Below are 27,336 nucleotides of genomic sequence, written 5' to 3' on the forward strand. Positions count from 1 at the left end.
GGGTGTATTTTGTTGGTTTACACTTACGTATTTCTGAGTCATGATAGGGCTGCTGTTTTTCATCAGCCCACATTATGGTTGCCTGATTGTGACATTAAATGACTCTTAGGTATTAGAGCAGGCATCGAATTAGGAACAATCATGTAAACACAGAAAGTATAAAACTCGCTTTTTAAAAAAAGGTCACGCTCTTTAATTGACTTAGTAGATCTTTTATTATTTTTTTTTAGTAGATCTTTTATGGAAGATAATTATATTCCAAAACAAACTTCGCCTGGCTTTGGGAAATATTAACTCCTTTTAAAAAAAATTTTTAATTAAAAAATTTTTTAAAGTTTTTATTTATTCTAGAGAGAGAGAGAGAGAACATGAGCGGAGAGGGGGCAGAGGAGGAGGGAGAAGCAGGCTTCCCATCAAGCAGAGAGCCTGACTCGGGGCTCAATCCCAGGACCCTGGGGTCATGACCTGAGCGGAAGGCAGACGATTAACCAACTGAGCCACCCAGGCGCCCCTAACTAAAAATTTAAAAATATATATATATTAACTCCATTTCCTTCTTTCCTTGGTTTCCATTTCTGACCCTCCCTATCTCTTGGCAGGTGGATTGGCATTTTGACTTTGTTCCTCATGCACAGAGGGAAGCTGGACTGTGCGGGCGGCGCCCTGCTCAGCAGTTACTTGATCGTTCTTCTTGTTCTCCTGGCAGTTATTATATGTACAGTGTCTGCCATCGTATGTGTCAGCATGAAAGGTAAAGGGTAGCCTTTTCTATTTGATACGTGTTTTTTTTAACTGCCTTATTGAGATGTAATTCATGTACCGTGCAGTTCACGCATTTAAAGTGTACAAGTCCATGATTTTTAGTGTGTTCACAGACTGTGCAGCCATCACCACAATTTTGGTACGTTTTCATCACCCCAAAAAGAAATCCTATACCTCTTAGCAGTCACTCCTCCCTTTCCCCCAATTTCCTCAGCCCTAGCCATCTGCTGATCTTCACCTGTAGATCTGCCTCGTTGGGATCGGACAGGTGGAGTCACCCACTATGTGGCCGGTTGGTCTGGCCTCTGAAACTTAGCGTAACGTTTTCAAGGTTCATGGACCTTGTAGTGTGTATCAGCTCTTCATTTTTCCTATGGCTGAGTAATATTGGCTCAGTCAGTGAAGCGTCTGCCTTTGGCTCAGGTCATGATCCCGGGGTTCTGGGATCGAGACCCACATCAGGCTGCCTGCCTAGTGGGGAGTCTGCTTCTCCCTCTGCCCTCCTCCCCCAAGCCTGCTGGTGCGCATGCTCTCTTTCTCTCTCAAATAAATAAAAAATCTTTTTAAAAAATTACATTGAATGGTTTGCCACATTTTATCCATTTGTTAGTCCGTGGACATTTGGGTTATTAACACTTCTGGGCTGTTACAAATCACGAACGTTCACATACATGTTTTTGGAAAGACAGAGGTTTTGATTTCTCTTGGATGTGTGCCTGGGCGTGGAATGGCTGGATCATGTGGTGTCCCCGTGTTTAACCTTCCGGGGAACTGCCAGACTGGCTTCCAAGCAGCTACACCGTTTTTCTTTCAGTTTATAAAGAAGTCCAGTTTCTCCATGTCCTCAGCAGCACTTACCTTTGTCTGACTTTCTGACCCTAGCCGTCCTGGTGGATCTCACTGTGGTGGTGATTCGCGCTGCCTTGACGAGCATCCTTTCCTGGGCTTACCGGCCATTCGTGTACCGTCTTTGGGGATGTGTCTACTCAGATGCTTTGCCCCGTTTTTAGTTGGGTTATTTGTCCTTTTTTATTAATGAATTGTAACAGTTCCATCTATTCTTAATGTTTTTCTCCATGTTACAGTTTTCTGCGGTCACTTTGCGGAAAACGCTGGGAGCCTTCCCCGTGTGAGTGCTCAGGTTCATAGGAGGAGCCGAGCATTGTGGTACATGAGTAACTAAAAACTCCGCAGTCAGAGGCAGGGCTGAATGGCATGCCTCCCTCCAGCGCATTTCATCATTGCTTGAGTGGGGCTGTGGGAGGCAGACTCACACACTCCAGAGGATGGTGAAAGCGCTGGGAGGGAATAGCTGATACCCTGGGCGGCAGAACCATGACCTTGACGGTTTGGAATGACCAACTGAAACTTAAAAGATGGGGGTAGCTCATGGGGACTGATAGAGAAACATTAGTGGCCAGGTGTTTCATGAGAAAGACCGCAGGGTTTTGGATGACCGAGAGGTGTGGCGTGTGCCCACTTACAGAGGAATCTGTGGAGAAGAGAGCTCTGTGCATTTTAGCCCGCCCCTGAAAACGTGCGTGCGTGCAGGGATGTCCAGAGCGAGAAGGTCCCAGTGTTGTGGTCCGTGTCTGTCCCCGCCATGTGGGGTTAGCACAGTGGAGTTGTGGCTTTGGTGTTGTGGTGGTGTTTAGAGAGAGTGTGGGGGGTTGCAGCGGGAGAAAGAGAATCTCAAGGAGACTCCGCACTGAGCATGGAGCCCGATGCAGCGGTTGATCTCATGACCCTGAGATCATGACCTGAACGGAAAGCAAGTCACGTGCTCGACGGACTGAGCCAGCCCGGTGCCCAGCACTATGGGGCTTTTTCATCAAGTCTGAATTTCTGAAGGAAGAAGTGTCTAGGTTGGTGTTCACTGCAGCTGTGGCATCGTCTCATTTATTGGCCTGTTCTGGTTAGGAGACCAGTACGCTGCTGTAAGAGTGGGTTCAGATCTGAAGCTTTTTTTTCCTTAAATGTTTTTGTTTAGATATTTTTGGAGGCGTCAGGTTCGGAGGCTCCTCCGAAGCACTTGCCTGAGGCCTGCTCCACCTCACACTCCCGGTCAGGGCTCAGAAGACATCTGCCGGTGTGTGTGGTAGGCGTCGTGTGCCGGTGGTTTGTGTTGTGGGTGGGTTGCCCATCCCGCAGCCTCTTCCAGACAGAATCCGGTTTTATTTGGGACGTCCCCCATCCCTCACATATGAAGTAAGTGTGTCAGAGAAGCCAGGGCTCCACCCAGCTCAGGAATGACCCTCGTTTGTCAGTGATTGGTTCCAGGATGGACGCGTGACCCAGTTTGAGCCAGTTGAAATTCAGGAGTTTTCTGGAAAATTCTGGGCAGTCTTTCCTTGCTCCTCTAGGAAAGATCCAGAAACAATATACTGTTTTCATTCTGGGTGATTCTGTGGAGGGATGGGCTGCGGAGTTCCTGCTGTATCTGCACTCACAGCCAGGGTGAGCTGACAGAGGAGGGCAGAGCCGTGAGAGGCCAGAGAGCCGTGACACCTGTCCCGGCTCTGCACTTCCAGTCTCCGACGTCGGGGCAGGTCCCGGGTCCTTCCTGTTTTTAAGCTTTTGTTACTTATGGCTAGAGATCCCACACCTGAACCAAAAACAATGTTTTATAAGTCATATTAGTTTAAATGCCAACCCTGAGATCATGATCTGAGCCGAAATCAAGAGTCGGATGCTTAACTGACTGAGCCACCCAGGTGCCCTTGTTCGTTACATTCTTGCTACATGGATAACTTCTTTGCCCCTTTTGTTCCGTAAGGCGGCTCGGTAATGAACCTGTCACTTGTGCTGAAAGGCCGTGTTTGTGTAGCTTTGGCCTGGCGTTACTGTCTAAGAGAGACATGAGCTGCAGAGGGCGCATTTGGGGCCAGTGGGGTTCAGTCTTCCTTGTCCCGGAGACTGATGCTGTGCACTGACCTCTGCTCTTTTTCTTGGTCGTCAGTGTAGCAGAGTTGGGAGAATCTTGATACCACGGCAGTTTCTAGTTTCCCTGGTGAAATCCTACTGTTTCTACATGGAGGAGGCTTACGTAGGGAAGGCCCAGCCCCATGACCACCACGTTTTCATGGCAGAACACGCTCAGCCTGCAGCGTCTGCCATTCGCTGCGTGTGCTCCCGATCCTGGGACGTTTCCTCGTGTCACCTCTGTACGCGTATCGGGGGCTCGTTGCTCCCCTCACGCCAGGGAAGGTTGCTGCGCTGTGTAGAGGCGTTGAACCAAAGATTCTGTGACACAGGCCTGCCTTTTGTGGTCTTTGCACAAACGGCTCAGCCAGATGAAGACCCAGGCTGTGCTGAGAACACGGCATTCAGGGCGGAAGTTCTGCTCGTCCGTTATGGGGCCCACGCGTCTCTGTGCCCCCTGCAGCAGCCAGGTCCTCGCCGGCCCCTCTGCCTCGAGAGGAAGATCTCTTACCTCAGTAAATAACAATGTTCTCCTCGGCGGGTGTGACTTGATAGAGGAGGTTTTTTCAGTACCTTGATCTTTCTGGAATCTTAGAACTCCGTTTTCTGCTTTAATTAAAGCACACAGACCTCTGTGGATACTCGGGTTTAAGACACACGGTAAAAAGGTTGCATGGTGGGTTTCTTCAAGTGTTCTCGCGCGTCAGAATTGTTCACTTCCCAAGACTGCAGATGCTGGTGAGACGGAGAGCCGGGACCATGCAGACCTGGAATGGGGGGGGTTGTTAATATTTTATTTATTTGAGAGAGAGAGAGTGCAGGGGGAGGGGCAGAGAGAGAAAGGGAGGGAGAGAATCTCAGGCAGACTCCCCCCTGAGCACAGAGCTGGACGGACACAGGACTTGATCTCACGACCCTGAAGTCATGACCTGAGCTGAAATCAAGAGTCGGAGGCTTAATCAACCCTACCACCCAGGCACCCCCTGGGTTATGTTTTAGAAAGTAGTTACTAAGGTCTCTTAGCCTCAGTTTCCTCATTTGTAAAATGGGATGGTGACTGTCTTCAGAGTTGTGAGGATTACAGAATAATGGGTGTAAAGTGTTTCAGATGGTGCCTGAACACCATAGGTCTTGAGCAGATGGTGGAATTACTTTCTAGAACTCAGGTGACCGTGTATGTCTGTTGGCCCCGGACAGCTCTGTTATGTGCCCGTTGTCCCAGCATAATTAATAGCACCTCCTTCCTCTCTCAGAAGTGTCCTGGTTTGGGCAGTGATTATATGGTCATCCCAGTTAGAACTCTGAAGTATCTTGAAACCCCAGGAAGTCTAGGAAATGAATCTGAGGCTTTTTGTCCTATTTCCACTCCTCACTTGTTCACTTGCTCTCACCATGGGGCATCGATTTCCAATTACGAGGAGAAACCACCAGAGCACCTGTGGTACCAGCAGATGTCTGCGTGCTCTGTCTCTGTGGGAAGGAAGTCTCTGAGGAAGCCAGCTGCCCGGTGTGAATATCTTCTGTGTTTCAGGAACCATCTGTAATCCTGGACCACGGAAATCTATGTCCAAGCTGCTTTACCTCCGCCTGGCGCTCTTTCTGCCAGAGATGGTCTGGGCTTCTCTGGGGGCCGCCTGGATAGCAGACGACGTTCAGTGTGACAAGACAGTGGTGAATGGCATCATTGCCACCGTCATCATCAGGTGAGGTCTTCCGTCTTCTCTTTCAGCTTCTTGTCTCAGATGCATTTGAGATGTAAGGAAACAGACCTTTCGGAGTCACTGTAGATAGCCCAACGTCGTGCGGGCTCCTAACGTTGTTAGAAATCGGCCCTTTTTGAGTAAACCATAAAAATTGAGAGACGTGCATTTATATATAAGAAATAATTCATCTCCCGTGAACGCGTTTATTGATGTCATTGTCTTTCTTGCTGGTTCTCATTCTTCTGCGTTCCATCCCTTCTGTTATAAGAAGGAAGAAAACCCGAAGACCAAATCAAGGGCAAAAACTTAAGGCAGGTTGAGCAGAAATGCTGTGTCAGAAATTGCGACAGGGACTAACGCACGGGGTCGGGTTTTCGCGGTTTCCAGGCTCACAGTCTTAGGAACACAGGGGCAGCAGAGTCCCTCTGCAGAGGCGCGTCTTCCCGTGGGGCCCACGTTCGTGAACACACTGTGTGGCCCATTGTGGACAGTCTCGAAATACTTACAACGTATGAGTGAAAGACCCACCAGAGTATCCCACAATGTGGCAAAGTTCTTTCAGTTTTACCGAGCAGAACCCCGAGGCACTGAGGAGTAAGGGCCTGGGTCTTGGCCATAGGACCGTGGAGAGCAGGTTCTGGCTATTTCCGTGCCCAGGCTGCAGCCCTACCAGGCACCTCCTTTTTTCTTTTGTGGTCTTCACTTCTAAGGCTCTGATTTTCGTGGGGCCTGGGTCAGCCACAGGCTCAAAAAGAACTTTCTAGAAGAAACAAGTTGCTCACCTCAACCTGGTTCTGGGAGATCCGCATCTTCCTGGGTCACTGGAGCCACAGCCGTACAGATGCAAAAACCGGGCCCTGAGGAGGGAGCCGTGGCCCCCGCGTCTGGATATGGGACCCGGGTCATCACGCCTTCTCTTTCTGTTTTGCAGCTGGATTATCATCGTCTCCACTGTGGTCACCATCATCATCGTCTTTGACCCCCTCGGGGGGAAAATGGCTCCGTGTCCGTCCGCTGGCCCCAACCACCTGGATAGTCGTGAGTCGAGCCAGCTTCTTCACGGCCTCAAGACAGCAGCTACCAGCGTGTGGGAAACCAGAATCAAGTTCCTGTGCTGCTGTGTCGGAAAGGACGACCATACTCGAGTTGCTTTTTCGAGTACGGCAGAGCTTTTCTCAACCTACTTTTCAGTAAGCTCAAGGGGTCTGCTCTCGTCTCTGTCTCCGAAGTAAATGTCTCTCGTGTTGAGATGAATACTGTGTCGGGAGCTGATCCCCTGTCCACCCCAGGGAGCTCTTGCACATGTGTGGTCTGCAGTATGGCGGGTCCCGGGGGGGACAGGGGGCATCTCTCTAGTGAGTGCGTCCTGCTGTTGCCACCTGTTTGTTACACTGTCAGGATTGTTAGTTCTTTTTTTTTTTTTTAAGATTTTTATTTATTTGACAGAGAGGCAGCGAGAGAGGGAACACAAGCAGGGGAGTGGGGGAGGGAGAAGCAGCCTTCCCGCTGAGCAGGGAGTCTGATGCAGGGCTCGATCCCAGGACCCTGGGATCATGACCTGAGCTGAAGGCAGACGCTTAATGGCTGAGCCACCCAGGCATCCCTGTTAGTTCATTTTTAAGGAGCTACATAATGGAGCCCGCGTATCTTGGGGATGATTTGCCCGTTGTCTGAACTGTCTGTCCTCCGCGCCTCTGGCCCTCGGCAGGCGCCAGGTGTGGGCGGTGTCATGCATCCAGGGTGTCAGCCCTTGGTTGCTCCTTCATAGCATGATAGAAATGGTAGATTATTCTAGCTTTGAGGGAGAGTTTGAATATGTTATTACAGTGCAGGAAGTCGTCTTCGTTCTAGAGCAGTTTCTTAAGTGATTTGGAAAACCTCGTTTTTCTGTCACACCCAGTGTTTTCCTGTAATGTTCTGTGGTCAGCTGTTGTGTTCAGTACTGAGAGCAGGTGAGGGAGAGGAGTTCTCGTGACCTCCTGCACGATTGCCGGTCCCTCCTGGCCTCTCTGGCGTCTGCGTCTGCAGGGCCCAGAGCCGGCCCGTGGGCTGGCACCAGGCCGCCGCCGCAGCCTTCCGGGAGAGGCTGGAGAAGTGTCTCTCCCCAGACTAACCTTCAGGGAGTGCTTCCGTCTGGTCTTAAGACCTTGGAAGAACCCATGACTCAGGGGCAGAGGGGCCAGTGCCTTGTCCTTCCCTGTGACTGGAAGTGCCTGCGAGCCGCCGAGGATTCCCGCCTGCTCCAGCAGGGGGAGGGCGGGCACGGGGGACTCCCTCTGTTGCTTTCCTAGTTTGAGGTTCTTTGGGAGGCTTGCTGTAGCCAGTGAGCATGAGTTCAGTCTCTGAAATCTCTACCAGGGACTCTTTGAACAAAACCCCGGCATTTTGAGCAAGAGTCTTAAATTTGGGCTAAAATTGGCCATTAGTTCAAAGATGGTGAACTTATCTATTTTCTCCCAACTCTATAAAAGATGTGAAGTCAGTTAAGTTCCTTGAAGTGAAATTTAAAAATAATAGCTCGGCAACATGTCTGTGTTCTGCGGTGGGTTTGTCTGAGGGCAGGATAGTAAACATTGTCCAGCTCACATAGGGATGGAGTCGTGAAAGGCAAATACTTTTAAGGACCTCTTTACGTGTAACTGTGGGTGTGGGTGTGCGTGTGACCTGTATAAAACTGGATTTTAAGGAACTCGTGGGCCGTCCCTGCTGAGTTCTACGACAGGCCTCTGTTTTCGTCCAGGACACAGATCTGGTGCCCAGCGACATTGCGGCGGGCCTCACCCTTCTCCATCAGCAACAGGACAGTATCAGGAACAGCCAGGAGCCAGGCGAGGTGATCAGCCATTCCCCGGGGGCCCCCCAGGTAAGCCCCTTCCTGTTGATTTGTAAAGTTCTGACATTTATTCCTGTTTATACATCTTCAAAAAACAAACTGGCCAGCACCGATCTCAGGACAGGTGGTTGGAATGTGGTGTGTGGCTTCTGCTGGTTGTGGTTCGCTGGGCGGAGGGAGCCCATTCCTGGCCGCTTCACCCTCCATTGTATTTTTAAAGCATTCTCTTTTAGGAAATAGGCTGTTGACGTCAACACAGCAAACCTCGTTTCTGGGATGGGCCTGATTCCCCCTCAGTGTGTTTGCTCTCTTCTCTGGGCCGAGGGAGCAGAAACCGTTGGGGTTTGCTGGAGGAGTTTTCCTGCCACAGGCGTTCCTGCTTCTGAAAGAGAAGGTTGCACGCGGATGGATGGCTCTCTCTGTGCGTGACGCAGGTGTCCGGGCCTTCCGGCTCCGTTGCGGCAGGGCCTGGCGCGTGGCGTGCGCCACGAAAGTCAGTAGGGACTTTGCTGTTCATTTCCCCCGTACGTGCTACATTCCTATAAAATGAAGGGTCTGTTTCTGTGTTTAAGGACCAGTTTTCCGTGTGGAAGTCCGCTGAGAGGTCTCTTCAGTGAGGAAAGAAAGGGACGCCAGGAGTAGTCGGAGGTCAGGCATATCATCTTGAGGTGATCTCGTCCGTAGCGGGTTCCCTGAAACAAAGAGCTGTCTGTCTTCTCTTCCAGGAAGCTGATCTGGACTCCGAGTTAGCCAATTGTCAGCATTACATGCAGTTCGCAGCAGCGGCCTACGGGTGGCCCCTCTACATCTACCGGAACCCCTTCACTGGGCTCTGCAAGATCGGTGGGGACTGGTAGGTGGCCTCTGGGCCCCACCCGCCCGCCGCGTGTCACTCCTACGGTGCCGCACCTTAGTTTCTAAAAATAATCCCGTTTCCCCTTTCCAAAAACGTTCTGTTTGGAAATATTGCAAAACTGCGAGAGCAGTGCCGAGAACATGCATCGAGCCTTTATCTGGAGCCACCAGTTGTGACACAGTGTGGTCGCCTGTGCTGTGTCAGTGTCACTTCCTGCTGAACCTCTAGCGGCGGAGAGCGTGCCCCTTATCTCCAGCCGCTCTGGCCCATGTCTCCTAGGATCCCGGACCTTCTTTTGCATAGTACGAGACGCTTCTGTGCCAGCACCGCCAGCGTGCGGCAGTAGCTCGCTCAGCTTTTGTAGTCACATTTTCCCAGTAGTCGCCTTTAGAGCAAGGTTTCCTCCACGTCAGGCTTACGCATTGCACTTGGCCGTCTGTCTGGAATTTTCTGTCTTGCGTGATGCTGACATTCATTGCCTGATAGTCTAGGTATTGTGAATGGCCCTCAATTTGTATTGATGGTTTCCTCCGGATTAGAGTCGAGTTACACATTTTTGGCAGGAATTCCCTGGGAGGAACGTCGCGCCCTTTTCGGTCCATCATATCCGCAGACAAGATGCCCCACTCCTGGAGATTTGAGAGTCTCTCCCGTTCTTAATATCATTTATTTTTTGACTATGTAAAACATTAACGTGACTCCAGAAGTCAGATCTCTAGTAAGAGGTATGTCCAGAAATCGTAAAGGCCGCTGTATGGGAGCCAGAGGCGGTGCTGGACGTTGTGAGCTCTGGTCCTCGTGCTTGCCGGGGCGGCGGGGCGGCGGGGCTGACGCGCTTGCCCGTGTGTTCAGCTGTAGGAGCGGGACGACGGACTACGACCTGGTCGGCGGCGAGCAGCTGCACTGTCACTTCGGCTCCATCCTGCACACAACGGGCCTGCAGTACAGGGACTTCATTCACATAAGCTTTCACGACAAGGTCAGTATGGCAGCGCCTCATCGCTTCTCTGGGTCCCAGGGTCCTTCGAGACTGTGACAGAAGTTATAAATGACGTCCCCAGAACACATGCACGGACACACGGTTTGCATACCGTTTCGGGGGGCTCCTGGGCCCCCTGAAGCCCACATGGGCTTAACACGAGATGGAGCTGGAAGCCTTCGTAGATATACCATCTTGGGTGCCTGTGCAGTCCCCCCTCATGGAAGGACAGCACCACGGCCCAACCGTTAGAGACGCCGCGCAGCCCATCTCGGCCCCGTGGCCGCGCGCTCGCTGTCGAGAACTCATGCTGCTTTCCCTCGCCTCCAGGTCTACGAGCTTCCCTTTTTAGTGGCTCTGGACCACAGGAAAGAATCCGTCGTGGTAGCCGTGAGAGGAACCATGTCTCTGCAGGTAAGGAGCCTGATGCGCGAGGCCTGGGACTAGGGGTGGGGCGAACAGCCGGCCGCGGGTGCCAGGAGACCCGCCTTCGGCGGAACGGAGGCTAGAGCGCTCGTCAGTCAGAGCAGCAGGCGTAGCAGGAAACGCCAGGTAGACGGTGCAGAAGCAGACCCGGGGCTGTGAGGTGCTGCCTTTGGAGAAATGGACGGAGTCATTTCCTTTTCACCGAGAAGCGTCAGAAACAGACCAGCAGGGCATTGGGATCCCCGCTGGAGGACTTGCTCCAGAGGCGGCCGCCTGACTCGCGGGGCCTGCCGTGCGTGTCTGTCCCCCGAGCAGCAAGCCCTCTCCTGGCCTGCCCACGCCCCCGCCTTCTCTGCCCCTGCAGATTCTGGGCGGTGGCTGCTCTCTTTCCATGTCATGCTCTCTGGTCTGTTCTTGGCCATTCCTCAGGCTCATTTCCTGGTCCTCACTTCCCTGCTGACCCAGGAGGTGTAGTGAGGCACCACAGTGTGAGCCTTCGTCCCCCTCCAGGGCAGGGTCTGCCGCTGGGGCTGTCGGCTGGGACTCTGCACCTGCCCAGGGCTCTGCCCGGGCACTGAGGAAAGCAGACGCCTCACCACCTCCAGCCCCCATTTCTAGTAATTCTGCAGCATCCCCCAGCGGGCCCCTGAAGGAACTGTGGAGTTGTCCTTGCTTTCTCTCCTGGCTTCCTGTTTGGGTCTCTCTGGCTGTCTCTCCATTTGTGGCCCCACGGCCCTCACTGTGGCCACATCCCCCTTCCTGGGCCTGGGAAGCAGGTTCCTACTGTGGTCCTTGTCTCTGGTCTCTTATCTTTCCGGTCAGTCCTCATACCATCCACAGAGAACTCTTTCTAGAACATGGGTCACATGTTACCACTGCTTCTTAGAAACCTTCTTTGGCCCCCCATTACTTTTTTTTTTTTTAAGATTTTATTTTTGAGAGAGAGCATGTGAGTGGAGGGAGGGGCATAGGGAGAGAAGAGAGAATCTTTAGCAGACTCCACCCCCACCATGGAGCCCAGCATGGGTCCATCTCCACGGTCCTGAGATCCTGACCTGAGTCGAAATCAAGAGTTGGATGCTTAACTGACTGAGCCACACAGGCGCCTCACCCCATTACTTTTTTTTTTTTTTTTTGATTTTTTAAATTTATTTATTTGAGAGAGAGCGAGAGAGGTAACACAAGCCAGCGGGGGGAGTAGAGGGAGAAGCAGGCTTCCCGGCTGAGCAGGGAGCCCGATGCGGGGCTCAGTCCCAGTACCCCGGGATCATGACCTGAGCCAAACGCAGACGCCTAATGACTGAGCCACCCAGGCGCCCCCCCATTACTTTTTAATAGAAAATTCATGTGTCTTAGCGCAGCTGTGTTGGTGCTTTGTGACCTGACCCCAGCCTGCCTTTCCAGTTCCACCCCAAGTTCAGTCTGCCAGTGGTTCTCCAGGGCACCAGAGTCCCCTTGAGCTTTGCAGGGTATAGCTATGGAGTCCCATCCCCAGCAGCTTGGCTGCACTGGGTCCTGGGGACACCCCGCCTCCCAGGCTCTACACGCAGCGCCTCTGAGCACCCATGTGCCTGGCCCTCTGTCTGCTTCCTGTGCTCAGACACTCTGCTTTGGGTCCTGCTGGCCCGTTAGGTGTGGTTGCCCACCTCTCTCTGTTTCCTGAAAGCAAGTTTTCCCTTTAGTCTTTGGCTCAGGTGCCACCTCCTCCAGGAAGCCCACCCCCACTCCTGCCTTGCAGCACACCCCCCCATGCGTTTCTTACCCTCCCCTTAGGTTTCAGTGAGCCATTGATACCCCTTGAGGACAGGAACCATGCTTTGTTCAAAACCCAGGTACAGGGTTCTGTGCTTCGTGGGTACTTAGTAGAGGTCTGCAGTGAGGGAGGGCTGAACGTGTGTGTCTTAGCCGCAGCCCACACCCCCTTCCCTGCCGTGGGTCCCTCACGAGCTTCCTGGCCGCCTGGGTTTCCCTCCCAAGGTCAGGTGTCAGGTTTAATCCTCAGCCGTCTGACCCAGGAGACTGTAGCTCCGCAGTCCTTCAGAGGACCTGCCCCCCAGCCTTTGCGCACAGCTCGCCCCAACGGCCTCTTCCCAATGCACTCTTTGTAGGACATCCTCACGGACCTGTCAGCGGAGAATGAGACCCTCAACTTAGAGTGTGGGGTGCAAGACTGTTCGGCACACAAGGTACAAGCCCTGGGGTGTGTGTTCAGGAATGTTCCATAACTCTGACTCTCTCCCGGGAATGCTAACCATACAGCAGGTAGCTACCCTGTGCCAAGTGCTGTGCAAAGTAAGTGCCTTTCATTCTTTTCGTAGAAATTCTCACAACAACCTCACGGGGTTGCTTTTGTGTTTTAAGAGGAAGGCGCAGGTTCAGAGCCATCGAGGGAATTGCCAGAGGCCAAGCAGTTACTGGAATAAGTGTCGGTTGGCCTTTGAAGCCCCGTTGAACGCTCTTCTCCCCTCGATAGAAGTCACGTATTGTTGTGGGGAAGAGAAGCTTCGGCTCAGTATGGGGCCAGGGGCCGCAGCAAGGCCGCCCCCTCGGGAGCCCCCCCACCTCCCGCCCCACACCTCCGCCCCCTCCCCGGAGCGGCAGGCGCCCCCAGCACTTCCCTCCGCCGGTGTCACAACACGCGGGTTCTCCTTTCGCTCTTACTGGGCGGCGGTACGGGCTGTGGCGGCCCCTCCTCCCGGGACAGAAAGGGCCTGCCTGGAGCAGCTGTTTTGTGAAAGGGTTTTAATCATGTAACATGTTTATCGTTGGAACCGTTTGTGAGCATACGATTCGGGCGGCAGAGACCTGCAGGAGGCTGTGTACCCGTTACCGCCGTCTGTACTCAGAACCTTCTCATCATCCCGAACATAAAGGCCGCATCCATTAAGCGACAGCTCCTCGCCGCCCCCAGCCACCTCCATGTTAGTGCCCCCCACCGCGTGCTTGTTCTAGGGACCTCACAGAAGTGGAGTCAGGCAGTTATCTGGCCTTTCACTGAGCCTGGTGTCCCCGAGGTCCATCCAGGTGGGAGCACGTGGCCGAGACCCCTTTCCGTGCTGGCTGACGGACGCCCCCCTGTGTGCGTAGACCACCTTGGTGTGAGCCCTTCGTCCGCTGATGGACATGGGGGTCACGCCCAGGCGGCGGCCGCTGTCAGTACTGTTGCTGTGAGCAGGGACGTATGGACAACTGTTCGAGTCCCTCCTTCCAGCGCTTTAGGGATCCTACCCAGAAGTGGGGTTGCCCTGTCTGGTGGCGTTGGCCGCGTTTAACGATTTGGGGAACCACCGAGCTGTGCTGCAGCGTAGCTATGCCATCTCACGTCCCACCAGTGAGTGGCCAGGCTCTCGTCCACACGTGCTCCTTGCCACCAACTTTCTGGTTTCTGATTCTGCAGCCGTCCTGGGGGGTGCGAGGCGGTATCTCGCTGTGGTTTGGGGTCACATTTCCCGGGTGACGAAGCAGATTGCAGAGCACCGTGTTTGCACATTTGAGGAAATGATTCGGTCCCAGAGGTTACAGCAGCTCCTTCCGGGGAGAGGGATGTCGGGGTGAGGCCGTTGGGCCTGTGCTGCTTTTACACACTGTGTGTTTTTTAACCAAACCCTGTATTCTGTGGTGACCATTTTCTAAGTAAAATGCTTAATCTTTATAAAAATATGTGTCAGAGTCGGAGTGTAGCTTATGGAGTCACAGTGTCCCGCCCAGATGGTTTTCAGTACGGAGCCACACTGGAGCCAGACTGCAGGCTTTCGTTGTGCCACCAGTTAGAAGCGGGACAGTCCTGGAAATGTGAATTTTCCCCTTTAACCCTTAACAGTCTTTTTGGGCTTCACGTCATGGAAGAGTCCAGTGTAACTACTGGGGATGTGTGAAGAAAAACAAAGAAAAATGTTATATTTTCTTTTTTAAATGTTTATTTTATTTTTAAGGTTTTATTTATTTATTTGACAGCACAAGCAAGGGGAGCAGCAGGCAAAGGGACAGGGAGAAGCAGATCCCCGCTGAGCAGGGAGCCCAGCGTGGGGCTCCATCCCAGGACCCTGGGATCATGACCTGAGCTGAAGGCAGACGCTTAACCGACTGAGCCGCCCAGGCGCCCCCTGAGATGTTATGCTTTCTTACAGACGCACATCAGTTAGCCAACCGCACAGTATGTGTCAGGATCCCATGGGCTGGGCTGCAGCTTTGTTCTTAGAATCTGCCCGCAGGTCCGGGCTTTGTGCATCTACAAGGTGCGCTCCGGGCCAGGCCTCCAGCCGGTTCCTGCCGGAGTAGCTCGTCCTGGGCCAGGAAGGCAGCCATGTCAGGCCTGAGGGCATGAGCGTGTTGTCCTCCGCCTCTGATACCGGTGAGGGTGGTCAGAGTTCAAAGTTGTGCCGCTGAACGTAGTCTTGGCCTTTCACGTGTGTGACACAGGCCGGGGCCTCCAGCCTTGGCCATTGTGTCCAGGTCACCTTGGGCTCCCCCTGTCCCGAACTGGACACGTGGTACGTCCCTGAGGTGGGTGGGAGGTGACTGCACTGCCAGCCGCAGAGGAGGCTGGGGAAGCGTGGTGATCCCGCAGCAGGTGCTCCTCGCAAACATTAAACCCTTCAGATCTCCTCTTAGCTTCTCGTGTAGGCAGCCAGGGCCAGCCTTCTCCCACAGTACCCGTCAGGACCGACTCGGGAATTTGCAGGAGCTTTCAAGGCAGTCCGGAGTCTCCCATCTCAGCACAGCATTTCTCCCACTTGGTGCCGGCAGAGAAGACAGGCCTGGCTGTTCTCATCCACGGGGTGCTCTCCTCCGTGGAGACGGCTTCATTTTCAGGAAGCCTGTTTCTTAGGGCTCTATTTGTTAGGCTTTACATTTCATTTATTTTTTGAAATTAAACTAAAACCTAATCTCCCTAGAACTCAGCTTCCAGTGGTCTTAGTTTTGCTTCTGCAGAAACTGGATGCTTAATCAGTTATCACCAATTCAGAACTTTATGTTTTAACATCAGGTTAAAAGATCAGTCATTTATAATCTAAATCGGACCAGCCATCGGGACTTGGCGGAAGTAAACTGTGGTCAACGCATACAGCAAAATACCGTGTAGCTACAGAAAAGCCATAGCAAGATCCGTGGGTATGGAATGGTGTTGCGGATGTCACCCGTTCCTTCGTCCCCGGAAACAGTCACAGAGCACCGGCTTCACGCCCAGCACCGCGCCAGGGACCGGGGACACCGCGGGGCGCAGGAGCTGCGGTCGCCGACCCCCAGATGCGCAGCTCGGCTTTGGGGAGACACAGAAGCTGCACGGCGTAGTCCTGTCATGTGATGGAACCTGTCTCGTCCCATGACCAACATGACCTTCTCTTGTCTGCGCTTTTAGGGGATTTCTCAAGCCGCCAGATACGTTTACCAGCGCCTCGTCAACGATGGGATTTTGAGCCAAGCATTCAGCATTGCTCCCGTGAGACTTTTATTTTTCTTTTCTTTCATTGTCATCCATCCGCTTGCCTTTGGCATTTTCTCCCCCTGACCATCCGCCTTCCGTGCTGTCCTGCAGGAGTACCGGCTGGTGGTGGTGGGCCACAGCCTGGGGGCGGGCGCCGCGGCGCTGCTGGCCATCATGCTCAGGAGCTCGTACCCGCAGGTGCGCTGCTACGCCTTCTCCCCGCCCCGCGGGCTGCTCAGGTACGTGCTGGGCGGGGCCGGGGCGGGGCCGGGGGCGGGGCCGCGCTCCCGGCTCGGCTCTGAGTCCATCGTGCTTTCTCCTGCCGGCGCCGCTGTGTCTCCAGCACTAGTCGGTCTGGCTGAGCCGAGCGCCGCCTCCCCGGCCGGGGCCGCACTGAGATTGTTCCGGCAACGGACATGCCGTTGACGTTGCGTTAGTATCAGGTGCACGAGGTAACGGTGTGGTATTTGTGTGTATTGTGAAGTGATTACAAGAAGTCGAGAAGAGAACTTCTATCACTTCACCTACTTACAGAATTTATTTTCTTGTGGGAGGAACCTTGAAGATTTACCCTCAGCAACTTTTAGACGCGCGGCACAGCCCGTGAGCTGCAGCGGCCGGGCTGTGCGTTCGTCCCCTCGGTGCCCGGTGCCCGTGACTTACGGAACTGGGAGTGTGTGCCCTTGGGTCCCTTCACCTGCCCCACAGGCCGCACCTCTGCAGCCGCCAGCCCGCGTTCCCGGGATCTGTGAGCTTGGTTTGGGGGTTTTAGAGCTCACGTGAGATCGTACGCTGTGTCTGACTGCGCGCGCCGTGGTCCCTCCGTGAGGTTGCAGACGCGGGAGCTCCTTCGGCTCTGCTCTGTTTTCCCGGTTTGACGGCCGCCGTGTGCGCGCGCAGCGCTGGGTGATGCGGTCACGTGCGGACGGACACGCCCGTCGTGGCGGCCGCGTCTCGGCTGTTGCAGATGGCGCTTCAGTGACCACGGGGGCGCAGCCATCTCTTCAAGTCCGTGTTGCCGTCTCCCTCGGACCCGTACCCCAGAGTGGAACTGCTGGCTGACGCGGTGGTTCTACTTCGCACTTGAGGAACCTCCGTACTGTTTCCCCAGTGGCTGCGCCAACTTACACTCCGCCCAGCAGGGCCCGGGCCCCCGTCCTCCACAGCCTCACCCCCACGTGACACTTCTTGGTTTGGGGGGGCTTGTGTGTGTTTTTGATACCAGCCATTCGAACAGGTGTGAGGTGAGCTCTCCCTGTGGCTTGGATTTGCATTTCCTGCCAAGTCGTGATGTCGCACACCCTTCACGTCCCTGTGGGTCGTGTGCGGGTCTTTCTGGGGAAAATGACTATTCCGAGCCTCTGCCCATTTTTTAATCTTACTGGGGTTTTTTTTGCTGTTGGGTTGTGTGAATTCTTTATATATTTTGTGTATCAGCCCCTTGTCACAGAGAGGATTGGCACCTGTCCCCTCCCATTTGTTTTGTTGGGGGGTCCCTTTGCTGTGCAGAAGCCTTTCAGTTGGATGCAGTCCCTCTTGGTTATTTTTGCTTTTGTCGCCTTTGCTTTTGTTGTCAAATCCAAAAAATCACCACCAGGACCCAGGTCAAGGAGCTTACTGCCTGTTTTCTTCTAGGAGTTTTCTGGTTTCGGGTCTTATATTCAGGTCTTCAATCCGCCGTGACTTTTCTTTGCGTGTGTGATGTGAGGCGGGGTCCGGCTTCATTTTTTGCACGTCGCTTCAGTTTTCCCATTGCTGCCAATTGGAGACTGTTCTTTCCCCATCGTGTATTGTTGGCTCCTTTGTCGTCTGTTAGTTGGGTGTATTTCTGGGTTCTGTGTCTGTGTTTATGCCAGTACCATACGGTTGTGATTACTGTGGTTTTATAACGTAGTTTGAAGTCAGGGAGCGTGAGGCCTCCAGCTTTGTTCTTTCCTCTAAAGATGGCTTTGGCTATTTAGGGCCTTTTGTGGTTCCACATAAATTTTAGGATTATTTGGCCTATTTCTTGAAAAATGCCATTGGAATTTTGATAGCGATTGCACTGACTCCAGGTTGCTTTGGGTGGTGTGGACATTTTCACGGTATCCATTCTTCCGGTCCATAGCACGGAACATCTTTCCATTTCATTTGTGTCTTCGGTTTCTTTCATCAGCATCTTACTGTTTGCAGGGTGCAGGTCTCCACCTCCTTGGTTAAATTTATTCCTTCATATTTTTTCAATGCAGTTGTAAGTGGGATTGCTTTCTTATTTTTCTTTCTGACAGTCCATTATTTATAAAAACAGATTTCTGCACACAGGCGTACCTTGTTTTGTGCTTTGCAGGTACTGTGTTTTTTTTTCTTCTTCCTTCCTTCCTTTCCTTCTTTTCCTTCTTTTCTTCCTTTCTAAATTGAAGATTTGTGGCAACCCTGCCTTGAAAGCAAGTCTGTCGGGGCCGTTTTTCCAACAGCATTTGCTCACTTTGTGTCTCTGTCACATTTAATACTTCTTGGCAATATTTCAAATATTTTCATTATTTTATATTTTGTTATGTTGATCTGTGATCTGTGATTATGACTCGCTGAAAGCTCCAATGGTGGTTGGCATTTTTTAAGCAATAAAATATTTTTTAATTAAAGTACGTACGTGGGCTTTTTTGACACGTTACTGCACACTTATTGGACGGCAGTGTGGTGTAAACATACCTTACAATTCATTTTCCTCGCTGTGTTGCAATATTTGCTTTTCTGCAGTCTGGAACTGAACCTGCAGGGCTCCCCAGGTTGTGCCTCTTGATGTGTCCACGTTACTGAATTTGTTTACTGATTATTTTTTTAAGCTTGAAAATTACATTTTTCTTTTCCTACCCAACATACTGAATCCTATGTAATCTTTTGCCCTAAGTTTGTGCTACAACTAAAAAAGAAAGAAAAAAGAAATTCATATCCATCATAGAAATTTTGGAAAATATTAAAAAGTGGAAAGATCAGAGATCTTCTACCCAGAATCCACCATTGTAACTGTTGGTTTACTTCCAGCTGTGTGTTTTACAAATTAACATATAATATTCTATATACATTATATTGTTAAGTGTTGTTTGAGAACATGTTTTTTATAGAGCTGCTTAGTATTCTATCATCTGGTTATGCCATTTTTATTTAGGCTGCTGATGGGTATTTACATTACATGTCAGTTGTATTTATATATAAATATTGGTATACCTTTTAATTTTAGAGGTTAAGTTCTTTTTTTTTTTAATTTAGAGAGAGAGCGCGTGCAAGAGAGAGCAAGAGTTGGGGTAAGGGGACAGTGAGGGAGAAGCAGGCTCCCCGCCAAGCTGGGAGCCCGATGTGGGGCTTGATCCCAAGACCCCAGGATCATGACTTGAGCCAGAGGCAGACCCTTAACTCACTGAGCCCCCAGTGCCCCTAGGTTCTTTTTATATTAAAATATATACTTGTACATATGAAAAGACATGAGGAACTTTTATTTTTTATTTTTTTAAAGATTTTATTTCATTTTATTTATTTATTTTCTCAGAGAGAGAGAGACAGCCAGCGAGAGAGGGAACACAAGCAGGGGGAGTGGGAGAGGAAGAAGCAGGCTCCCAGCGGAGGAGCCTGATGGGGGGCTCGATCCCAGAACACTGGGATCACACCCTGAGGCAAAGGCAGACGCTTAACGACTGAGCCACCCAGGCGCCCCTGAGGGACTTTTAAAAATACCTGAATTTATAAATTGTGAAACATAAAACACATTTTTGAGACTAAGCAGCAAACATCCATACAGCTTGGATGCATTTTGGGATCTGAAAAAAGCCCTACGCAAAAGACCTATTGTATGATTCCATTTATATGACCTTCTAGAAAAGGCAGAAGTATAGGATGACAGAAAGCCTACCAGTGGTTGCCTGGGGTTGGGGGTGGGATTGATTTCCAAGGGACACAGGGAGCTTTTTGGGGGTGATGGAAATGCTCTTTATTTTGATGGTGGTGGTTATATGCATTTGTCAGAACTCATTGTACACTTAGGTGGGTGATTTTGCTGTGTATGCTTCAGTAAGGCTGATTTAAAAATATACACACATGGGGCGCCTGGGTGGCTCTCGGTTAAGCGTCTGCCTTCCACTCAGGTCATGATCCAAGGGTCCTGGGATTGAGTCCTGCATCAGGCTCCCTGCTCGGCAGGGAGTCTGCTTCTCCCTCTGCTCATGCTCTCTCCCCCATTAAATAAACACACACACACACACACACACACACACACACACGTCTGTACCCAAGTTGAGAAACAGAGCAGTCCGTGCCTTCGAAATTCCCCGAGCATCCTCTCCTTTCCTGTCCACAGATCGTCACCATCCTGATTTTTGTGAAAATTCTTCCTTCGCTTTAAAAAGTAGTTTTACCACCTGTATGCAGGTCTCCACGTAATAGTTTGGATTTGTTTGGTTTTGATTTTGAGTTTTTTGAAATTTGTAGAACTAGAATCGTACTTAATTTTATTCTGTGACTCCCCTTTTTTGTTCCACATTCTGTTTGATGCCTGTAAGATGTGATTCGGTCCGTTCTGGTTATATTTCGTCATGTATCGATCACAAATGGTCTGTGTCACTGGTGATGGCCGCTGGTCGTTTGGACCCTCTCTGGGTGTAGACTGAGGTGGGAATTACTGGATCACGGTGTGTGCGCATGCCCCACCTTCACGTGTGATGCCGGTGCTCCTTCTGCAACGTGGCTGTGCTAGTGTGTGCTCGCCTGCCGTGTATGTGAGTTCACCACGCTCCAGTCTCACCAATAGTTAATCGCAGATTTAAAACTTTTTTGCCAGTCTGATGGGTGTGTAGTGAGTGATGTTTCATTGTGGTTTAATTTGCATGTCCATGATTGCTAATGGGGCTCTTTTCATGTATTTATTGGCTGTTGAGTTTCCAATTTGTGATGTTCTTTTTGGCCATTTTTCTGTCGGGTCGCCTGTTCTTTCTCACTGATTTGTAAACACATGGATTCTGTAATCGGTTCTTTTGGGGCTGCAAGTACGTGTCACGAATATGTTCTTCCAGTCCTTGAGGTGTTTTGTATTTTCCTTGAGTCCTGTCTTCAGGTCATTAGTTCTTAATTTTTATGCTAATTTGTCAATCTTCTCATTTATGATTTTTGGATTTTTGTTTCTTATTTAAGAAATCTTTCTATATTCTAAGGATATGGAGCTTGTTTCCTTTATTCTTACAGCTTTTAATCTGGCCTTTCAACTTTATGCAGGTCTGTAATCTATGTTTGTGTTTTTGTGCGTGGTGTGAGGCAGGGATCCGGTTTCACTTTTCCCCTCACACAGTGCATTACTGTAGCCCTTCCCCTACTGCTAACACGAGGCGCTGGCATCTAATACTGCAAATCCCTGTGCCTTTTACTTTTGAAAAAGCATTTTGGCTATTCTTAGCCCTTTACACCTCCATGTCAATTTTAGAATCAATTTTGCAAGTTCCATAAACAAAAAGCTTAGAATTTTTATTTCAACTGCCTCTATTTTCTAGTTCAGTTGGGAGGTAACTGACGTATTATAGGGTTTTCCCACCTTTGAATGTGAACTCACTTTTCAGATATTCAGGAACTCTTTAATATCTTTCAATTAAGTTTTATAATTTTCTTCATAGTCTTACACATCTTTTGCTGACATGTATCAATGTCATAGAAATTTCTTTTCCTCTTGTATCCAACAGCCTTGTTAAATTTGCTTATTATAATTCATCTGTAGACACTTTTTTTTTTAACTGTATAAACTAATTGCATGAATCACAGTTTTGTCTTTTTTGCCTTTCGGGGCTGATAGGATCACCATTAATATGTCCTGTGTCCCTTTGCCATCAGTCCCTTCCACCCACCCCCAGGGGCATAAGGATCTTTTTTGTCACTCTAGTTTTGTCTTTCTCAGAATGTCCTGTAAGTGGAATCCTACAGTATGCAGGATTGTGTTGCATTTTCTTTTACTCAGTAAGATGCATCCAGGCTATGTGGGTGTTTGCCTTATTCTTAAGTGTGTGTATGATCTTCAGTGCATCTCACTTGAAAGTTCTAGATTCCGGGGCGCCTGGGTAGAGCAGTCGTTAAGCGTCTGCCTTCGGCTCAGGGTTGATCCCGGCGTTCTGGGATCGAGCCCCGCATTAGGCTCCTCAGCTGGAAGCCTGCTTCTCCCTCTCCCACTCCCCTGCTTGTGTTCCCTCTCTCGCTGGCTGTCTCTATCTCTGTCGCCTAAATAAATAAAAATCTTTAAAAAAAAAAAAAAAAGTTCTAGATTCTCTAGTCTGTGACGGCCTAGTCACACGTGACTGCCTCTGCTCTGTTCTCCCACTTTCGGAGCCTCCCATCAGACAGGCATCACGCCCCCTTGCTCTTGTTTTTCGTCTCCAACCTCTCGTTCACACCTCTGTACCTTTGCTTTTAGTGCTATGATTTGGATACTTCTTCAGATCTGCTTACTAGTTCACGGATTCTTCGTGCTTATAACGATCTGTTAAAACTACTGCCTTATGATAGAATTTTCATACAAAAATTAAAAATTCAAACCAAATTAAAGAGAATAGTATAATAAGCATCATTTCATGAGCTTCAGTATTTGTTAACTTGACCAGTCTTCATGTGCCCCACCCTACTTCGCACAGATCCCCGTGGCTGGAGTACTTGGAAGCTAATCTGAGGGCTCTCATTCATCTGTAAATTACCCTAATATGCCTCTAAAGCATAGAGCACTTAAAAATTTGATTCCAATAATTGATCATGTTCTCTTAACTATCTCATAAATGTTTTACAGTTGATTTCTTTAAATTCCAAAGAAGGTTTGTCTTGGAGCTGTATTTGTTTTTAAATCAAATTTAAAAGCATGTGTACAAGGGATCCACAGAGACATGGAAATCTGTAGTCTCCTTGAATGTACACGTATCTCAGTTCCCTCTATTTCTGACACCAGGTTAGTTTTCTGGAGAATCCACATTCCGGATTTCTCTTGTATATTTACCATTCATTTAACATGTTCCTCTGTACTGTTGGCTGTATGTCCTAGAAAATGGTAACCCATCTAGAGATTTGATAGATTCAGGGTCGATTTTCTGACAGTACCTGCTAGCCGTGGCGTGTGGTTCCTACCGCAGCACGTCTGCTGGCCTCTGCGACGTGAGCAGTAATGATCGGCACATACGTATTCTAGGAGAGGTTGCAAAATGTTGATCTTATATCATTCCTTCTACATTTATTAGCTGACAATTAAAAAGAACTTTTCTTCCAAGTAGTTGGTTACGCGTGAACCTTTCCCTTTATTGAGCCGTGTTCAGAGTAATGAGCTGGTGCCCCAGCAGCCCGCAGAGGTGGACGGGAATTATCTCAAAGTCCGCCAGTGCATGGCAGGTACTCTTTTATGTTCACACTGTCTTGTCTTTGGCCAGCGGGAATCCCTTCCAACTAGGCTTCTCACCGACACAGTCCCGGGTGTCCGACAGTTTTCTGCTTTCTGGCACGGTAGAATGTTCGCAGGTTTTAAACGTCCTGTCCTGTTACGTGGCCTCCACCATTTCTCCATGCAGTATTGGGTGTTTTGAGTGGGAAATGGTAGAGACTATAACCCAGGCACCGGGTGTCTCATCACCAAGCAGGTCACGGTTTCCAGGCCTTTTCGGTGGGCTGAGGTAGGAAACGCTCTTGTTGTTCCGAAGAGAAAATGTGTCCTTAGTTCACATTGATACTTTCACTTTAAAGATCACGGTTTTTACTGAAATTACTTGATTAGGTACTTGGTCTTTACTGAAATTGTATCTTTTTTCTAGTATGCTGAAAACCTTGGTGTCCGTAAATCTGAATTCCTAGGTCGTCCACACAGCCGTGTGTGCACGTGCGTGTGCGCAGATATGACGCGGACCGACGGATAGTTTCGGGACGATTGCTGAAGGCAGTTGGAGGCTTTTTTGCAGTTTTGTTTTGTTCTTATGTGATATTCCCACGAGGGATGTACAGCCAAATTTCTGTTGTCATTTGAAATAATTCTGTTTGCTTCATGGCACTGTTAGGTTCGTTTCATTTGGCTTTTGATTTTAGAATTGCTTTTGTTTAATTTTTTACAATTATGTGAAAATGACATGGTTCCACAGACAGCTCTATAAACGAGGTACGTTCAGAAATCAGCCCTTCTGCCCTTGTTCGCTGGGGCGGCCATGAGTTTTTGACTTAGTGTTCCGTTATCCTCACTTACATGTGAAAGCGAGTCTGTATCTTTGCATCCCTCCCACTCCCCTCTTGGAGAAAGGGTGGCATACCCTTCGTGCCCTCGCGCATCCGGTTGTTTCGACTTGACCACCCATCCTGAGATCGCCCCACACAGCACGCCGCCGCTTGCTCTCCTGCAGCCGTGAGGGACTCGGTACTGTGTGGGCCGGCGTATGAGCTGAACTGCTGTCCACAGATGGGCGTTCGGGTTTCCAGCCTCTGCTCTGACAAGCAGTAGGAGCTACAGTGAATACACTTGCATCTTTCTACCATTTTGCCAGAGTCTTCCATGCGGCGGTTGCTGGGTCAAAGGATACAAGCAAGGCTTGCTCTGCCACCGTGATCTGGTTGATGGATGTTGTGGCCTTACTAGAATCCGGCAGACGAGTTACTCTGATTGGAGTATCCCCATTTTATTTCTCTTCCCCTTTAAAGGGTAGAGAACGGTTTTATTCTCTGAAAATTTACCTCACTGTCCTGGCAAAGTTACTTGATTTCTCTTTGGAATTCTTTGTGGGCAATATAATCCTAAAACTAAACTAATTTTTATTTTTCTAAAATTTCAGCAAATCCCTGTATGAATACTCTAAGAACTTCATCGTGTCCCTTGTCCTGGGGAAGGATGTCATTCCCAGGTGAGTCAGCTGGATGCTTCGTCTGGGCTTGGGGCGGCTGAAGGACCAAGTACCAAGCCTCAGTCTGGTCTTTTGCTAAACAGGTTAAGTGTGACTAACCTGGAAGATTTGAAGAAGAGAATCTTGCGAGTGATTGCTCACTGTAACAAGCCCAAGGTAACTTGGGGGGAGGGGGCGTAAGGGGATCTAAGGAGTTTGAGGCCGTATGTGCCAAGGGGAGGATGTTTCTAAATTCAGAGCCTCTTCGACCAGGGCATTTGATGCCATTGCCTAAAGCTCTTCCTACCCGCCGTACGGACTTCTGTCTGGTGTTCTAGACGATGCTGAAGAAAGTAGACGGCTAAATCAGTCATGAAATGCGACAGTCAGAAAATGCTATAGTAGGACTATTCCTGTTCTAGTTAAGTGATTTGTTTTCTGTCCTACTGTCTTAGCCCTGTCTTGTGACCAACAGTATTCTGATGCTTCTGGTCCCAAAGCTTAGAAAATAAGGCTGCCAAACAGAGTTTACGAAGTACTAGTATGTGTATACTGTGGAATAGTGTAGTTGTTAAAAATGACGACTGAGTTTATGTTTACCACTAGAGACAGACAGCCAGGACGTATTGGAAAGTTTCTAAAAGGGCAGGTTTAAAGAAATGATTCTTCAGGAATGAATATATCCCCTAAGGCAGGGGATATAAAGAGTTTTTAGAAGTGATTTTCACTTTTTAACATGTTTTCTGACTTTTGTTGTTGCTCAAAAAAATTCTATTTAAAGTAATCTTCTCCTTACCAACTAGCCCCCCTCAGAGTTTTAAAAATTAATAGACATCATTAGGGAAAGAGTGAAGCTGCTTGGGAGAACTGCCTGAAAAGAACGAAGGGTGATTTTTCCTGCATCGGCAGGATCTGGTGTTTTTTGCATATTGCTTCACGTTTGACGTGGCTTCGTGGCTCAAGAGCCGCAGGAATTTAGGCCATTGACCGCCCCTCCCCTGAGATCCAGGCTTTAGAAAGACCATTGGTTTGAGCTGAGGATCACCGTCCGCCAGCACGAGCTTCTGGGGCCGAGGTCGGTGCTGAGCGCAAAAGCCTCCGGAGTCCCCAGCTGTGTCCCCCGCTCTCTCCGCCAGTACCAGATCTTGCTGCACGGGTGCTGGTATGAGCTGTTCGGAGGAAGCCCGGATAACTTTCCAACAGAGCTGGACGGGGGCGCCCAGGCAGACCTGACGCAGCCGCTTCTGGGGGAGCAGAGCCTACTGACGCATGGGTCCCCGACCTACAGCTTCTCCAGCGACTCCCCCTTGGAGTCCCCCACCAAGTACCCCCCTCTCTACCCTCCCGGCAAGATCATCCACCTGGAGGAAGAAGGCGCTTCAGGGAGGTGAGTGTGGGCAGCGTGGGCACAGGCCAGTGGGGCTCAGGCCACGCGGCAGGTGGCACACGCACAGGCGGCCTCAGCCTGAAGGGCCGCCCGGCTAGTCCCGTCTGTCTTCCCCAGGTTTTGCCGCTCTGCTGTTCGGTACAGTGCGAGGTGGTCACATGAATCCCAATTCAGCAGAATACTCATCGGCCCCAAGATGCTGACCGACCACATGCCCGACGTCCTGATGAAAGCCTTGGACAGCGTGGTGTCGGACGGGGCCAGCTACGTTTTCTGTCCAGCCGGAGGCGGCTCGAACGTGGACGTGGTGTAACCGGGGCTAATGCCAACTACTCCGGGCGCCAGACTCCCACTTCTGTTCTTACACGGACAAATCAGTGATTCCCATGATGCCAGTGCCCCGATGTCCAGCGGTGGGAATCTGATGGGTACTGAATTTGATGGTCTTCTAAATCACTGAATAATCTGGGAAGTCATTTTGATCCCATATTAGCAGGATCAGCTCTCAGGAGAGAACACGGAGACGATGGGACTCATGTCGGAAGCTTCGGGAAGCTCCAGGGCAATTCCTTGCTGATCTGGGAACTGTCCCAGGAAAGGGTGGGAATCCAAGGTCAGGGTTAAGATCCTGAGGGATCCCTAGATTCCCACCCCTGGCGCCACCTCTTCGCTGACAGGGTCTGACCTGTTTAGGAGTCTGAACTGGGCATAGGTGTGTGTTTCTTTTGCAAACTGGATTTTCCCGGCTGCACAGACTCCGCACTCCGCGGTCAGGGCACAGATGGGTTTTCTCCTGGGTGGCGTGGCCCCAAGGGTCGGCCCCGAGGTCGGGGTGGGAACTGGGACCACTGCCCCTGAGCACTCCGGTCTCCACATCAAGCTGACTGCCTCGTTCGCACATAATATTCTGGCTCTTGGAGGGCACAGTGGATTCAGAGTTAATAAAGCACTTACACGTGTTCTTCGTGTCTGGTCAGTGATGTGCTCGCCCACTGGATGGTCCAGGAAGGCCTGTTTTACTTGGTAGTTGTATAGCAATCCTGTTTTAAAAGTTTTGTCAACTGTAAAGAACAAAATGAAGCCTTACGCTTTCTTGGAGCTCTGGGCTAAAGGCTAAGATCACACAGGCATCTGATTTAACCACACCGAAGTGCCAGAAAATGACCGTAAGTGATCTTTTTGAAAAGCATAAACCCACAAGGA

The 27,336-nt window shown here is 50.4% G+C and overlaps 1 protein-coding gene across 1 annotated transcript in view; it reads left to right on the forward strand.

Annotated features, from left to right (window-relative positions):
- The window catches only part of DAGLB (diacylglycerol lipase beta), a 28,354-nt gene extending 1,262 nt beyond the window's left edge, over positions 1-27,092 (forward strand). Inside the window, exons 2-15 of the mRNA XM_045813424.2 lie at positions 600-751; positions 5,216-5,387; positions 6,319-6,577; positions 8,128-8,250; positions 8,946-9,073; positions 9,929-10,055; positions 10,386-10,469; positions 12,590-12,667; positions 15,841-15,921; positions 16,018-16,145; positions 24,699-24,767; positions 24,851-24,923; positions 25,883-26,133; positions 26,251-27,092. Coding sequence (XP_045669380.2) covers positions 600-751; positions 5,216-5,387; positions 6,319-6,577; positions 8,128-8,250; positions 8,946-9,073; positions 9,929-10,055; positions 10,386-10,469; positions 12,590-12,667; positions 15,841-15,921; positions 16,018-16,145; positions 24,699-24,767; positions 24,851-24,923; positions 25,883-26,133; positions 26,251-26,446 — 1,921 coding nt within the window. The 3' untranslated portion in view covers positions 26,447-27,092. The remainder of the gene's footprint in view (positions 1-599; positions 752-5,215; positions 5,388-6,318; positions 6,578-8,127; positions 8,251-8,945; positions 9,074-9,928; positions 10,056-10,385; positions 10,470-12,589; positions 12,668-15,840; positions 15,922-16,017; positions 16,146-24,698; positions 24,768-24,850; positions 24,924-25,882; positions 26,134-26,250) is intronic.
- Positions 27,093-27,336: the final 244 nt, after the last annotated feature.

Source organism: Ursus americanus, chromosome 2, assembly GCF_024610735.1.
Source record: "Ursus americanus isolate L20-20 chromosome 2, mUrsAme1.1.p, whole genome shotgun sequence".
NCBI lineage: Eukaryota > Metazoa > Chordata > Mammalia > Carnivora > Ursidae > Ursus > Ursus americanus.